Here is a 13,130-nt window from a genome sequence, read left to right on the forward strand (position 1 = left end):
TATCTTGTTCTTTACACAGCCCTAGCTCTCAGGAAACATGCTCAGAGAGCCTATCCCTGTGCAGCCAAAAGAGCAAGTCTTTTCCTAGTTGGAATGAAAATAAATCTATCAGAATGGTTGTTTTAGCATCCTAGAAACTCAAGTAAACATTCAGAAAATACATAGATGAGGTTCAGGAACTCAAGCACAGTGTTGCTTGGGTGTGTTATGGCAAGCAGAGTAACTGCATGGAGAAACATTTCTGTCCCTGATACGTATTTTGTGCTATTTTGTTTACAGCCACCAAGTGGATTAAGGAATAAGATCCTAGACCTGGGATTTCAAATGAGAGGATGATTGTCTGCAGAGCTCAGACATTTCTGTCGTTGGAGAGCTGTGTTTCCCATGTGACGATTGTTCAGTCAGGAGAGTTTCTCCTGACAGCTCTGGGGCATCTCATTTTTTTTTAACTGAGGGTTTCAAAAAAAAATTTTTTTAATGAGGGTTTTTTCAAAAACCCTCGTCATAGTCTCTTTCATTCAGCTTCTCCATTAGTAAGACATAGTGAGTAATTCGAAGTTTGACATTGCCCAGGGGTGACAGCCTGGATCAAGAAGGGGAAATGATGTGATCCAGAAAAGATTAGTGCTTTTAACACTCAGACCCCCCACCATTTGACATAAGTTACCCTTTCTTCCTTACTACTCATTCTTGGACCTGATGCTAACTTACTGCTACCAGTTTAGCCTTGGGAATTTCATTTCCTTTTGCTCTTCTCTCTAAACTTCTTTGTTTTATGTATTTAAGAGGCTAGCACTAGGTTAATCAAAGCTAAATTTCTTTTAGTTGAGGCACTCTTGCTACATTGGCATTTTAATGTTCTTGGATCCCGTATGGACAAAGAGTTGAAAGAAACATACTCATTTTAATATAAATTTTTCTATCTTCTACATAAATTAGAGAAGCTATAAAATTGACCCATATCTCTTATTTTTCAGATAGACCACATGGTAGAAGGCCATGCTGCTTTTCCAGAACTACAAGTAAAGGCCACAGCCAGGTAACTGCTGTCTCTGTTCCATCTAAAGTTTTCCTTGTGTGACTGCATTGAGAGCATTTATGTTGGGCAGTTGGGTGATTTTCAGGTCCTACGGACAATGAAAATGCCTTTAGTGCTTGAAAGATAGTCATCTGGATGATCCAGAAGGTCCATGTATTAATTCTTTAAATGATGTAAGAGAACTTAGAGAACCTAGAGATTCCCCAAGGATATACCCAGGGACTGTGGATAAGAAACTCTGATGTACAAGGAGGACCATGGATTCTGGAGTCAAAACTTCTTAGTTTCACATCCCAGCCTTACTCCTTAATAGATATAGGACCTTAAGCTAGTTACTTAACCTCTTTATGCCTGTCTCTTCATCTGTAAAACTGAAGATAATAACTGATACGGAGTGATTTCTAGAATATTTTGAAGCAAGCCAAGTGCAAAAAAGTATTTACAATATACTCCCTTTCATGTGAAAAGAAAGACATAAGAAAATAAATGTGTATCTATTCATTTTTGCAAAAGACATACAGGAAGTGGCTAGGCGCGGTGACTCACTCCTGTAATCCTAGCACCTTGGGAGGCCGAGGCAGGCAGATCATGAGGTCAGAGTTCCAGACCAGCCTGGCCAACATGGTGAAACCCCATCTCTACTAAAAATACAATAGTTAGCTGGACGTGGTGGTATGTGGCTATAATCCAGCGGCTCGGGAGGTTGAGGCAGGAGAATTGCTCAAACCCAGGAGTTGGAGGTTGCAGTGAGCAGAGATTGCGCCATTGCACTCCAGCCTGGGCAATAAGTGAGACTCTATCTCAAAAAAAAAAAAAAAAAAAAAAAAAAACCGGAAGTTTAAACCAGAAAATAATAAGATTAGTTACCTACAGGGGGTAGATAGGAATAGGGTAGAAAGAATGTGGGAATGGGACCATGGTAGTAGGAAGAAATGACACTTCTCTGAGTATACCTTTTTATATAACTATAACTCTTAGAATCATTGTGATGCCTCATGTCCCTGATACCCCGATAAATAGATGATAGATAGATAGCCAGGATATGTGTGTATGCTGGCGTGGGCAAAATGAAATGCACACAGTAAAAACTGAAACTCCTGTATTACAAACGGGGTTGGGAAAAGAAAAGAACAGAACCTAAGTAACTTTGGGAAATAATATTTTAACTATATGCCATATGGCTAAAGAAAAAAATAACCGTCCATAAATATTATATTCTAATTGGTAAATTTGTTTTTCATAGGTATATATGTTAGCTATAGTGACAACTCTTTATGTGTATGCTACAGTTGAGCGAAGAAATCAATATATTGTGGATAATGAGAGCCAGGTTCCTCACAAATGGGAAAAGGAAAAGGTTAGAATGAACCTTACGGTTTCAGTATCAACTTACGATTTTATAAATATATATATACACACACACACACACACACATATATATATACACACACACACACAGCTGGATATAAATATAAGTAAATATAGATACGTATATTCATGCGTGAATATACATGCATATGCTCCCTAGCTCTGTCTGCTGAGATGGCCTGGAAGCAATGGCCCAATAGTAGCAATGTGTGTACCTAGCTCACAGGTACTGGATTCTAAGTACCATTCTCCCTCCCATTTCTCCAATGAAAATAATCAGGACTTCTTAGAAAGATGGCTGAGTCTGTGCTGGGGCAGTAAAATTATGGTGCCAGAAAGAAAGAAGTTACTCAACAAGGGATTGTTAAAGTACATTGGAACCAGCTTTAAGAATCTCTCAGTGGCCTATTTAGGATAAAATAAACAGTAATAGCATAAAATAATTCCATAAGTAAATAACTCCATAAGTAAATTACTGAAGAAGGAAATAAACGAGGAAGAAATGACAGGTCTTCCTCTTCACTGTCAGGACAGTAGCCTTACAATTAATAAATGTAGAAGAAATCATGGAAATAGAAAATCATCATTAGGTAAACACTACACCGATAAATGTTGTAGGCAAGAATTATAAATGGATGCTAAAATTAGTGAGTAAAAGTGGGAAGCAGGATATTTTCATAAACCCAGAGGATTTCAGCACAAGATACTAATTAAGATGAAGAGGAAAATAATAACTTTCCAGTAGTATCTAAGTATGGCAGACACCACCTTACCCAAGTGACGAAAGTTAACAACACCAGCAATAACATGTTGTGATGTCACGTATCTCCTTTTGTGATGCACCAATAAGGATACAACATCATTTCTGCCATGTTCTTGCCCAAAATGATTAAACTCAGTGTAAACATGGGAAGCATCAGGCAAACCTCGATTGACATCCCACAAAGCTATTAGCCAGTTTGCTCCAAAGGAAAATTAAGAAACCTAAATACTGAAGAACTGTCCTAGATTGGAGGAGACTTAGGGAGGTACCACAGCTATAAGCAATATATAATCATGGATTCAACTCTGGACCAGAAAAAGGACATTGGTGGAGGAAAACTGCTGAAATTCAAATAGAGATTAATAGTATTGTTATTTATGGTAATTTCTTAGGTGATGAGTAAAAGCGAACTCTGTCTACCATTTTTGTAACTTGTGTAAATCTGAAATTATTTTGAAATAAAAACTTTAAAAAAATAATAAATGAATGAATTTTCATGCTGATAATGCTTAGTTGTCAGGCAGTTTAAGTAAAGTAAGATACTTTTTATAGAATTATCAGAGAAACCCAGGTAGCTAGCACAGGACAAAAGAGAGATAGTCTAAGGTGGCCGCTAATAGACTCTGAAGCCAAATTGCCTTTGCCTCAGCTTTGCCCCTTATTCACTTTGTGTGTCTGGGCTATTTACTTAACCTCTGTGCCTTAGTACCTCACTGTAAAGGGAATAATAGTAAACATTTCATGAAGTTGTTGAGAAAATTAAATGAATTAGAATAGTGAGTGACACAGAGTGATGATTAAGAGTCAAGCTGTAATAGGTGTTCAACTAAAAAATGGTAATGATAAAAGTAATTGTTGGGGAACATCACACACCGGGGCCTGTCGTGGGGTGAGGGAATGGGAGAGGGATAGCATTAGGAGAAATACCTAATGTAAATGATGAGTTAATGGGTGCAGCACACCAACATGGCACATGTATATATATGTAACAAACCTGCACGTTGTGCACATGTCCCCTAGAACTTAAAGTATAATAAAAAATGAATAAATAAATGATGGTTGTAGTTAGTATATTAGACATTTCCATTCCACTAAGTGACTTACATTCTGATAGGATCAGCACACCTACACAGAGCAGAATAAATGCATACTGTACTAAAATATAAGTAGTGCGTTATCAGGGTGTGTAGAAAAGGAGGACTGATCTTGACAAGGAGTTTGAGAAAAGCTTCATAGGCATTCCCTTTTAGGAGTCTTTAGTTACATTGCCCTTGCAATTAATCATTAATTACAATTACCGTTGAGAGGGATTATGTCACATAACCCTATCAACTAGCATATTAGTTGGCATAGAGACCATATAACCTAGAAAAGGGATTCCTAATTTCAGATCATCAATGAACCTCTTGAAATTATGTATTGTTTTGCTGATTACATAATTCTGCGTGTATTTCTGTGAAGGGGGCCCTAACAGTCAATATTTTCTTAAAGGGATTAAGCATTTATAAACCACTAAGCCAAAGAAAATAACACTAGATTTATAGTTTGGAGACCTGGATTCAAATCTCAGCTCCAACGTGTATCATTGTGTGAAACCCATTTTCCTCATTGTAACATAGGATAGTAATGGAGAATCAGCCGGAGACACCTCTCAGGATTTATTTTGAGTTTAGAAGAGGTAATATATTTGACGGGGCTTTGTAAACTGAATTATGACAATGATGATGACCACTACTACTCTATTAGTCCATTCTTGCACTGCTGTGAAGAAATACCTTAGACTAGGTAATTTATAAAGGAAAGCGGTTTAATTGACTCAGTTCTTTGGGCTGGGGAGGCATCAGGAAACTTATAATCATGGTGGAAAGGGAAACAAACACATCCTTCTTCACATGGCAGCAAAAGAGAGAAGTGCTGAGCAAAAGGAGGAAAAGCCCCTTATGAAACCATCAGATCTCGTGAGAAGTCACTATCACAAGAACAGCATGAGGGTAACCACCCCCATAATTCAGTTGCCTCCCACCAGGTACCTCCCATAACACATGGGGATTATGGGAACTACAATTCAAGATGAGATTTCGTGGGGACACAGCGAAACCATGTCAACTACTATTATTACTACTAATGATTGTAAGAGGAGGAAGTTTTGGTGGTGGCTGATCTGGGTTCAAGCTGCAGACGTCAGTCATTCATACCCTGCCTGCCTTCTTATGGAAAGCATGGAGGAATAGCAAGGACAGGGACTGGGAATTAGAGGCCTTGGGTTCTTGTACCTGTTCTACCCTGAATGTCTCAATGACTACTAGATTCTTCATCTGTAAATTACAATTCTACTACCCTACTTCCTTCATTTTACAGTCATTAATAGGATGAAAGCAGGTCACTGGAATGTCTATATGTGAACATTTTAGTGTGTAACACAAACTTAGTGAATATTTGGTTTTGCAATGACATACTCAAAACTTCCAGAACTTTCTTCTATAGATGAACTTCATTTGAGTAGCTTCTATTGCAAATCATAATAAAAAGAAGGAAGAATTTATGGATTAGCATGCAGACTCAGAGAAACAACAGTATAGGGTGGTTCAGAAGCAGCAACTTATAGAATTCAGTGGTGGAGTCAGAACTAGATTTAAATCCCACCTCTTTTCGCATAACTTCATAGCCACTTCCAGCTACTTCCCTGTATTTGTCCTTCTGTTTAGAGTGGAGTTTCTCCAAAGTATCGCCTATACTCTTGGTCTCTACTTCCCCACCTTCTACTCCTTCCTTGCCCGCTCCAGTTTGAATTCTGTCACCATCAGCCCTCAGAAACATTTCATATTAAGCTTATCAGTGACCTCTATTTTGCTAAGTCCATAGGATGTTTTTTAATTCCCCTTTCTTGAGTTCTCAGCAGCATGGGACATCATTGATCACTTTTTCCTCCTTTTAACATTCTCTTTCCTTGACTTTCTATCACCCCCTCTGTTTTCTTCCTACATCTCTGATTCCTCCTTCCTAACCTGCTTTTCTTGAGTTTAGAGGTTTTTTTCTTGACCATTAACATTAATGTTTATCATAGCTAGCTTCCTGGCCCTCTTCTCTCTTTGCCATCTCTTCCAAGATGATCTCAGCTATGCTCTTGACTTCATTTCTGTCTATATTTTGATGACTCTTTTATGACCAGCCCAGATACTTAGTAGGTATTCAGTAAATGTCAGTTCTGTTTCCTTCCACTTTTCTTTTATTGTCTTACAAAGGAAAGTGCATCTGTATCTTATTAGATCTATGAGTACAATATTCTAAAACTATGGGACCGTTTATACTTCAGGTCTTAGAAACAGGCATAGCTGTTCTTAAAATGAAGTTAGCTGTTTTGAAGGGAGGACAAATCCTTCTGAATCAAGAACGCTGTGTCTCTTTTGCTGTAACTTGGGACTTTCTGAAAACAGCAATGCAGTTCACCCCTATCTCAGAGCTTAGGGTCAGCAAATCCTGTTTGAAACTGTGGAAACAAGTGTTGATAAACAGATTGAGTATTTTATACTCTTGATTTACAATAATCCTCTTAGGCCCCATCTCTGAAGAGAAGTGTTTTGCAAGCTTATAAATTAAGTAAACAAGAACTAGATGTGCCTGTACATGTAACTGGTAACCAAAGTTTCTCTTTATGTGGGGCCAAATTTGCAGATATTTCAGTCTTTAGCAGAGATCACCTTATGTCAATCATAAATTTTGACTCTTTTCCTCTAAACTTGATTCTCTTAGAGGTTCTTAATTAACAGTGTCTCTGAATTAGGTTCTGGTGACGACAGGGTTTAGAGAACATTTTGGCATAATCCACAAGTGCTAGATTCAAGGTTGGCAGCAAAGCAAAAGTTAAAATCCAGGGTCTCTGGTTCATCTGTCTGATTATCTTTTGAGCATTTATGATACGTGAATGAACCAAGCAAACAAAGTCTTTCCTTTCATAAAAATATACACACACATACACATATATACATGCAGTACATACATGCAAATATGCATACTATATACATATACATATATACATATATAGCCAGCCACTGATAAATACTCTAAGGAAAATTGTAGATAAATAAGGAGATATAGAACATTGGTTTCAAACTCCTTAAGATTGTCTTTGTTGTGCTGGTGCACATTTTTTCCTCAACCTTTCTTTTTTCCTACCTTCACTGAATTTTTCTGTTATTGCTCTGAGGACAGCTAATTTTTCTTGATCTGATTTATTCCTCAAACTTATTTTGCTTTGGTAATTCCCATAATCCCACTAAATACCAATTTCTTAAAATTCACTAGTCCTCTATATCGCGAATTTCAGATATATTTAAAGCTTCCCATTAAAGGCTGTGCAAATCCCCCTCAAGCAAAGAAAGGGGAAAAGGAGGACAAGAACTTTTTTTTTTTTTTTTTTTTTTTTACTGTTTTGAAATTATCTTCTTTTAAATTTAGATGGATCATTAAGAATGCTTCCAATTTAAGGTTCTAAGCACAAAATCCAGATATGTCGTGTTATGGACTTGCTTCCTGAAGATGAAATCAGCAGCGATGGAAAGAATCCACACTCTCACAGAGCAGCAAATCACAAATGGTTGTCTCTGTGAAGCCAGTAGCTTTGCATTTGATATTTCTATCTGGGCTCATTTCCAACTGTTCAGGATTTGGATTCCTGAAGGCTTCTTCAGCATTTAACTAGTTCTATGTTGGCTAAAGGGGCTGGGACTGTTTCTGCACACACAAACGGATCTTTGTCATAAATCCCTTTTATAATGAGAGAGCAGCTAGGACACATTGACACGTCGTCCCCATTCTCCAAATCTTCCTTGGTGATGGAGAAGTTATCTCCACATGGGCAGGGATAGAAATATGTCTCTGAGTCCTCATCGTGTTGGAAGTCCTCTATTTCCACCTCGTCATGAAACACTGCCATGGTCAGTGGGGGTCACCGAAGGGGTCATGCCCTGGCAGTCCGAGACCAGCTCGAGAGTCTAACTTCACCGGAGCTGGCCTGGGCTTGGCATCGACAAGAACATTTATTAAGAATTTGCATATGTTTGGCACTGTGCTTAGTGATAATAGTTTCACGTATATTATCTCATTTAATTGTAGATGAGGAAATGAGGATTATTGGGAGCTCTCAGACTTCACTTCTAAAAATTTTTCTCTCTTTCCATTCTGCTATTTTGTATTCGGAGTCCCCTTTTTGCCTTTATGGCTTTTTAAACCTTGGACCCTCATTCTGACAACTGGGGCATTGAGTCTGTCACTGAATATTTACTTAGCCTTCCCTGAGCTAGGGCAGTCAGTGTGATAATATTAACACCTTTCATCCCCTGTGGTATGCAAAGATAATCAGTAAATTCTTAATGGCTCTAAGTTCAGAAAGATTTCTTACAGAAATTAGTTGGATATTATTATGCGTTTCTTTGGCTTCTGTTTTGCATGCAAATAAAAGAAAGTGCTCGGGGCATTGGGGTCTTCTTTAGAAGACCAAGGGTCTGTGCTGATTTAGGACATAAATCCTCTTATTTTCTACCTCCCAACTGGTTACCAGTAGCTCAGCACAGTGCCTGGCATGGGGCATGTGTAGGGAGGTCATAAGATGCCTATTCCTTTTCCCAGTCCCCATATTCTCTATATTCCAGCATGTCTGGAAGGCTATGTCCATCTGAAGGGTTTTAGATAGGCATGGGAGTGATAATCAAAGATGCATTGTAGAAGAATCGATCAGGAAAGAGTACAGAAAGCCTGATTGGACATTCTTAGTTGACTTGTCTTTGGACATCTAAGAGGAGTCACTTAAAGAGTGGTCGGATACTTGACCTGGAACTTATAAGAGAGAAATGGACAGGAGTTAAGGTCATATATTTGGAAGTCCTCAGTACTAGGTGGTAACTAGAGCCGTGAGAAGAGGGTAGGATCAGCCAAGAGGAGATAAAGAGTAAGAAAATGGTCAAAAACAGTAGATCTCTGGAAGATGTCATATGTTTAATGAACAAGTGAAGAAGGAGAACCAGCCAAAGAGAAGGAAGGAAAATCAAGAGAGAATAGTGTTTCAGAAACAAGAGAACAAATGAGGAAGGAGTGGTCAAATGGTGTGAAATGCCCAAAATGATTTATCGGCATTAACAACAAAGAGCATATTGTTCCTCATGGTGGGACCAGTTTCAGTAGAATGGAGCAGGCAGAATGCATAGTTTATTGGGTTAAGAAGTAAGGAACTAGGCTGGGCGCGGTGGCTTACACCTGTAATCCCAACACTTTGGGAGGCCGAGATGGGCGGATCATGAGGTCAGGAGATCAAGACCATCCTGGCCAACATGGTGAAATCCCGACTCTACTAAAAATACAAAAAAAAATTAGCTGGACATGGTGGCATGCACCTGTAGTCCTATCTACTCGGGAGTCTAAGGCAGGAGAATCACTTGAACCCAGGAGGCAGAGGTTTCAGTGAGCTGAGATCGCACCACTGCACTCCAGCCTGGGTGACAGAGAGAGACTCCATCTCAAAAAAAAAAAAAAAAAAAAGAAGTAGTAAGGAACTAGACACAGACAATATGGAAGCTTCTTTTCTAAGACTTTCTCTTACTGCTATAAAGGGCACAAGTATATTTTGTTATACCATGTATTCTGATTTTTTGGTTTAAGAGTATGGCCACCATACTCTCTGGGCAGCCTGTGAACCCAAAGAATTAGGTGATTTATGGAGAGGGAGAGGACATGAGAGGTTTCCAGGATGCTGTCTGCATTTAAGATTACAAGCAATAAGGTTCGAAAAAACATCTTCCTTGATTCTTGGATTTTTAAAAAACTAGAAATGAGTTTCTTATAATGGCAAAGAGGAGGAAACTATTTACTGATAAACCTGTCGTTTTACAGTGCTCAGGGCTCTATGTTTGATCTTCATAGCAGGCTTTAAGTAGACAGTATTAGCTCCAATAGTAAAAAAAGCAAATAGGCTCAGAGAGGGTTTGCCTGCCTGATCATCCAGCTGGTACGTGGTGAAGTCACTTTATGGTTATTGAAACTATATTTTCTTCATGATACCCAAAGGGATGTGGACAGCACAAATTTCTCCCTCTGAAACAGGAAAAATCAGCCTGGGGTTCATGAGAGAGAGGGAGAGCGATCCACTTGGGATCACAGTTAATATGTGATTCCCTAGCTAGAAGAAGGTAGGCTGCCATTTGAGAAAGAATTGATAAAACATACAAAATGAAACAAAGTCAGAACCAAAAAAGGTTATCATGCAAGGTTAAAATTACGTGAATAATGATGTGTATTAGTTGGTTTAATGTCTTCCAAGTGCATTTCATTTTGAATGATATACTCAGATAGCACACATGGTAAGGTATAATTGAAAAAACATGTAGGGGAATGGCTGCATTCAAAGAATAAACATACAGCTGCAAGGAGGTTAGGAGTCAAAGGGGTAAGCATATGCCCCATCCCCCAGGGATCTCATTAGTGCATGAGTGGCCATATATGTAGAGGCTAAATGAATCTCACTGTTTGCAAAGACCTGCAGTAAATGAGACAATGACGAATCAATACTAATTAGCCCTATAGGTTCTTATTGACCCAGATGTCTGAAACCAAATGCCCTGCTCAGAGATTCCTTGAGCGGCAGAATGAAAAGATTTATAGACATGTGTTTCCAAAAAAAACCTTGGCTTTAAGAGCAGTGGCTATTCTGAAGTGGAAAGTCGCAAGAATTAGTGCAGACTCTTGACTTCTGGCTAGAAAAGATGTTCTCGAGGCTTGTCTTGTGAATGTGATTCCCATTGGACCAGGAACAGAGAGAGCGAAGAGATGGAGAACCAGGAGGTTATCATATTCACGTTCCCTGATGTGTTGTTCTGGCTCTACCTTATATGGAGGCTTCAGAGGATCCTTTCCTGAAGCCATAATAGAATCATTCTAAAACAGGATTTGAGTTTTTCAGGCTTTGATGAACAATTTCTGACCTAAGATACAGAGAGCCCATAGCTTCAGAATCACAAGGAGAAGGGTTTAAAGCTGGACTCAGACCTGTCTCTTCACCTCTTGAAGCATCTTCTCTGTAAAGGGATGTTAATGATACCTCCCCCACTGGGCAGTGCTGGGAGGTCTGGTGTATACTTAGGGAATGGCAGCTGGTGTTAACTGTAGTTGTTAAGCCTTTTCCCAGTAATATCTTATTCCTGCCAATATGATCTAAGAAAGAAGATTTTTGCACATGAGAATGAGCTATTACAGCAAGAAGCAAATAAACTGTTGGTAGGTAGGGCAGTAGGGCTGCCCTCACCTTGACCCTAGCACACATCACACGCACTCACACACGCACATATACATGCATTCACATTGACACACTCAAGCTCACACAGAGCAGCTTTTACATTGAATATTTACATCAACTTTTGGTTTAATAAAGGAGTTCTACTGATAAAGGGGTAAAAAGAAAATTTAAAAATCGCTGCTCTACTCATTGGTTTGTTTCCCTACACCAAGTACAGGAAACTTTTGGCAACTTCATGGGATCTATGGGGACACTCACCCAATCACAAATAGAACTAGAAATCGCTGAGCCTTCCTTCTAGAACACTTTTAAAATGCAAAACAAATAATGCCTTAGGTATCTTAGATATTAACCTCCTTTGGACATTGATTTCCTATACTTTTTTTTCTGCCATTATACAAGCCATGTTTTTAACCTTTAAAGAGATTTCCAAGGACCCCAGTGGGAAGTAGCACAGATGCCAACTGCTGCAATATCCACTTTCTTTTGAAATCATTGGTTCAGAACTTTTAGAAAGCAGCATCTTTTAAGAGGGAAAGGCTGACCAGCTTTAATCTTTGTGCCGTGTGGTGTGATTTAACCCAGCGAGGGAGGTGTTATTGAACCTATTTTATGAGTGGGAAAATTGGAGGTCAGAGAGGTTAAGTCACTGGCCCATTTTACCGAGCGAGGAGAGGTAGTGCCAAGATCTGAACCGAATAGTGCTCTCACACCCATCATCTTCTCTCCACTTCCTCTTCACCTGAACATGTAGAGAATGAAGGAGTTGGTCTGACTCCCTCGTTCTACACATGAAGAAATGGAGACTTAAAAAGAAGAAAAAAGCCAGGCACGGTGGCTCACACCTATAATCCCAGCACTTTGGGAGGCCGAGGCGTGTGGATCACCTGAGGTCAGGAGTTTGACACTAGCCTGGCCAACATGGTGAAACCCCTACTAAAACTACAAAAATTAGCTGGGCAGGGAGGCTGAGGCAGGAGAATCGCTTGAATCTGGGAGGCGGAGATTGCAGTGAGCCGAGATCACGCCATTGCACTTCCACCTGGGCAACAAGAGTGAAACTCTGTCTCAAAAAGAAAAAAAAAAAAGAAAAGAAAAAACGTACACAATGTCATCTGGTGGGTTTAGGTTGAAAATCAGGTCTCTAACTCCTGATCCTAACTGCATTTAAAACATTCAGTCACTTTCCTTAGCAAAATCCTATCCTGAGTCTGGGAACTTATATTTCTCTCCATTTATCAACTCATCATCATTATTACAATTAGGAATACTGATTTTAATAAATTATTGACATATGTACAGTACTGTACAGTTTACAAAATACCATGCCTTCACATACATAATCTTCTTTGATCTTCACAATAACCCTATGAGGTAAGTTGGACAGGGATTATGATATCTGTTTTTACAGATGAGAAGAGGGTGGTTCAGAAAGTTTGAATAACTTTCTCATGGCCATGCACCTACTAAGAGTAAAGCCATTCCTGAATCCAGTCTTCTGACTCCAAACCTTTCTACTGGGATGGGCACCTTTCTTGGTGATACTACAGTGTGATTTGAGAGTACAGTGGGCTGGCTTCTCTGAAGCTTTTAGAAGCCTGCTTACCTTCCTGAAACTGATATGGAAGTACAAATGGTTTCTTTCTATCGAATGATTTGCTCCCTGACCCTATCCCCCT

At 39.2% G+C, this 13,130-nt stretch overlaps 2 protein-coding genes across 10 annotated transcripts in view; one reads left to right on the forward strand and one right to left on the reverse strand.

Annotated features, from left to right (window-relative positions):
• The window catches only part of FGGY (FGGY carbohydrate kinase domain containing), a 439,174-nt gene that overhangs the window by 308,992 nt on the left and 117,052 nt on the right, over positions 1 to 13,130 (forward strand). For all 8 annotated transcript variants that reach the window (XR_003116446.1, XM_025363985.1, XM_025363976.1 and 5 more), the window contains one exon: positions 978 to 1,039. Coding sequence is in view for 7 of the 8 variants with exons in the window: in XM_025363985.1 (XP_025219770.1) it covers positions 978 to 1,039 (62 nt within the window). In the remaining variant the exon portion in view is untranslated. The remainder of the gene's footprint in view (positions 1 to 977; positions 1,040 to 13,130) is intronic.
• Positions 7,855 to 8,109, reverse strand: LOC112610633 (DPH3 homolog). 2 transcript variants are annotated; one of them, XM_025364017.1, is made up of 2 exons: positions 8,000 to 8,103; positions 7,855 to 7,924 (listed from the first exon to the last, which is right to left on the reverse strand). In XM_025364017.1, the coding sequence occupies exons 1-2, from the start codon at positions 8,101 to 8,103 to the stop codon at positions 7,855 to 7,857; spliced, it is 174 nt and encodes a 57-aa protein (XP_025219802.1). The 2 variants fall into 2 exon arrangements, with proteins under 2 accessions (XP_025219802.1, XP_025219796.1); XM_025364011.1 differs by having other exon boundaries at positions 7,855 to 8,109.

This window comes from Theropithecus gelada, chromosome 1 (assembly GCF_003255815.1).
Source record: "Theropithecus gelada isolate Dixy chromosome 1, Tgel_1.0, whole genome shotgun sequence".
NCBI classification, from domain to species: Eukaryota; Metazoa; Chordata; class Mammalia; order Primates; family Cercopithecidae; genus Theropithecus; species Theropithecus gelada.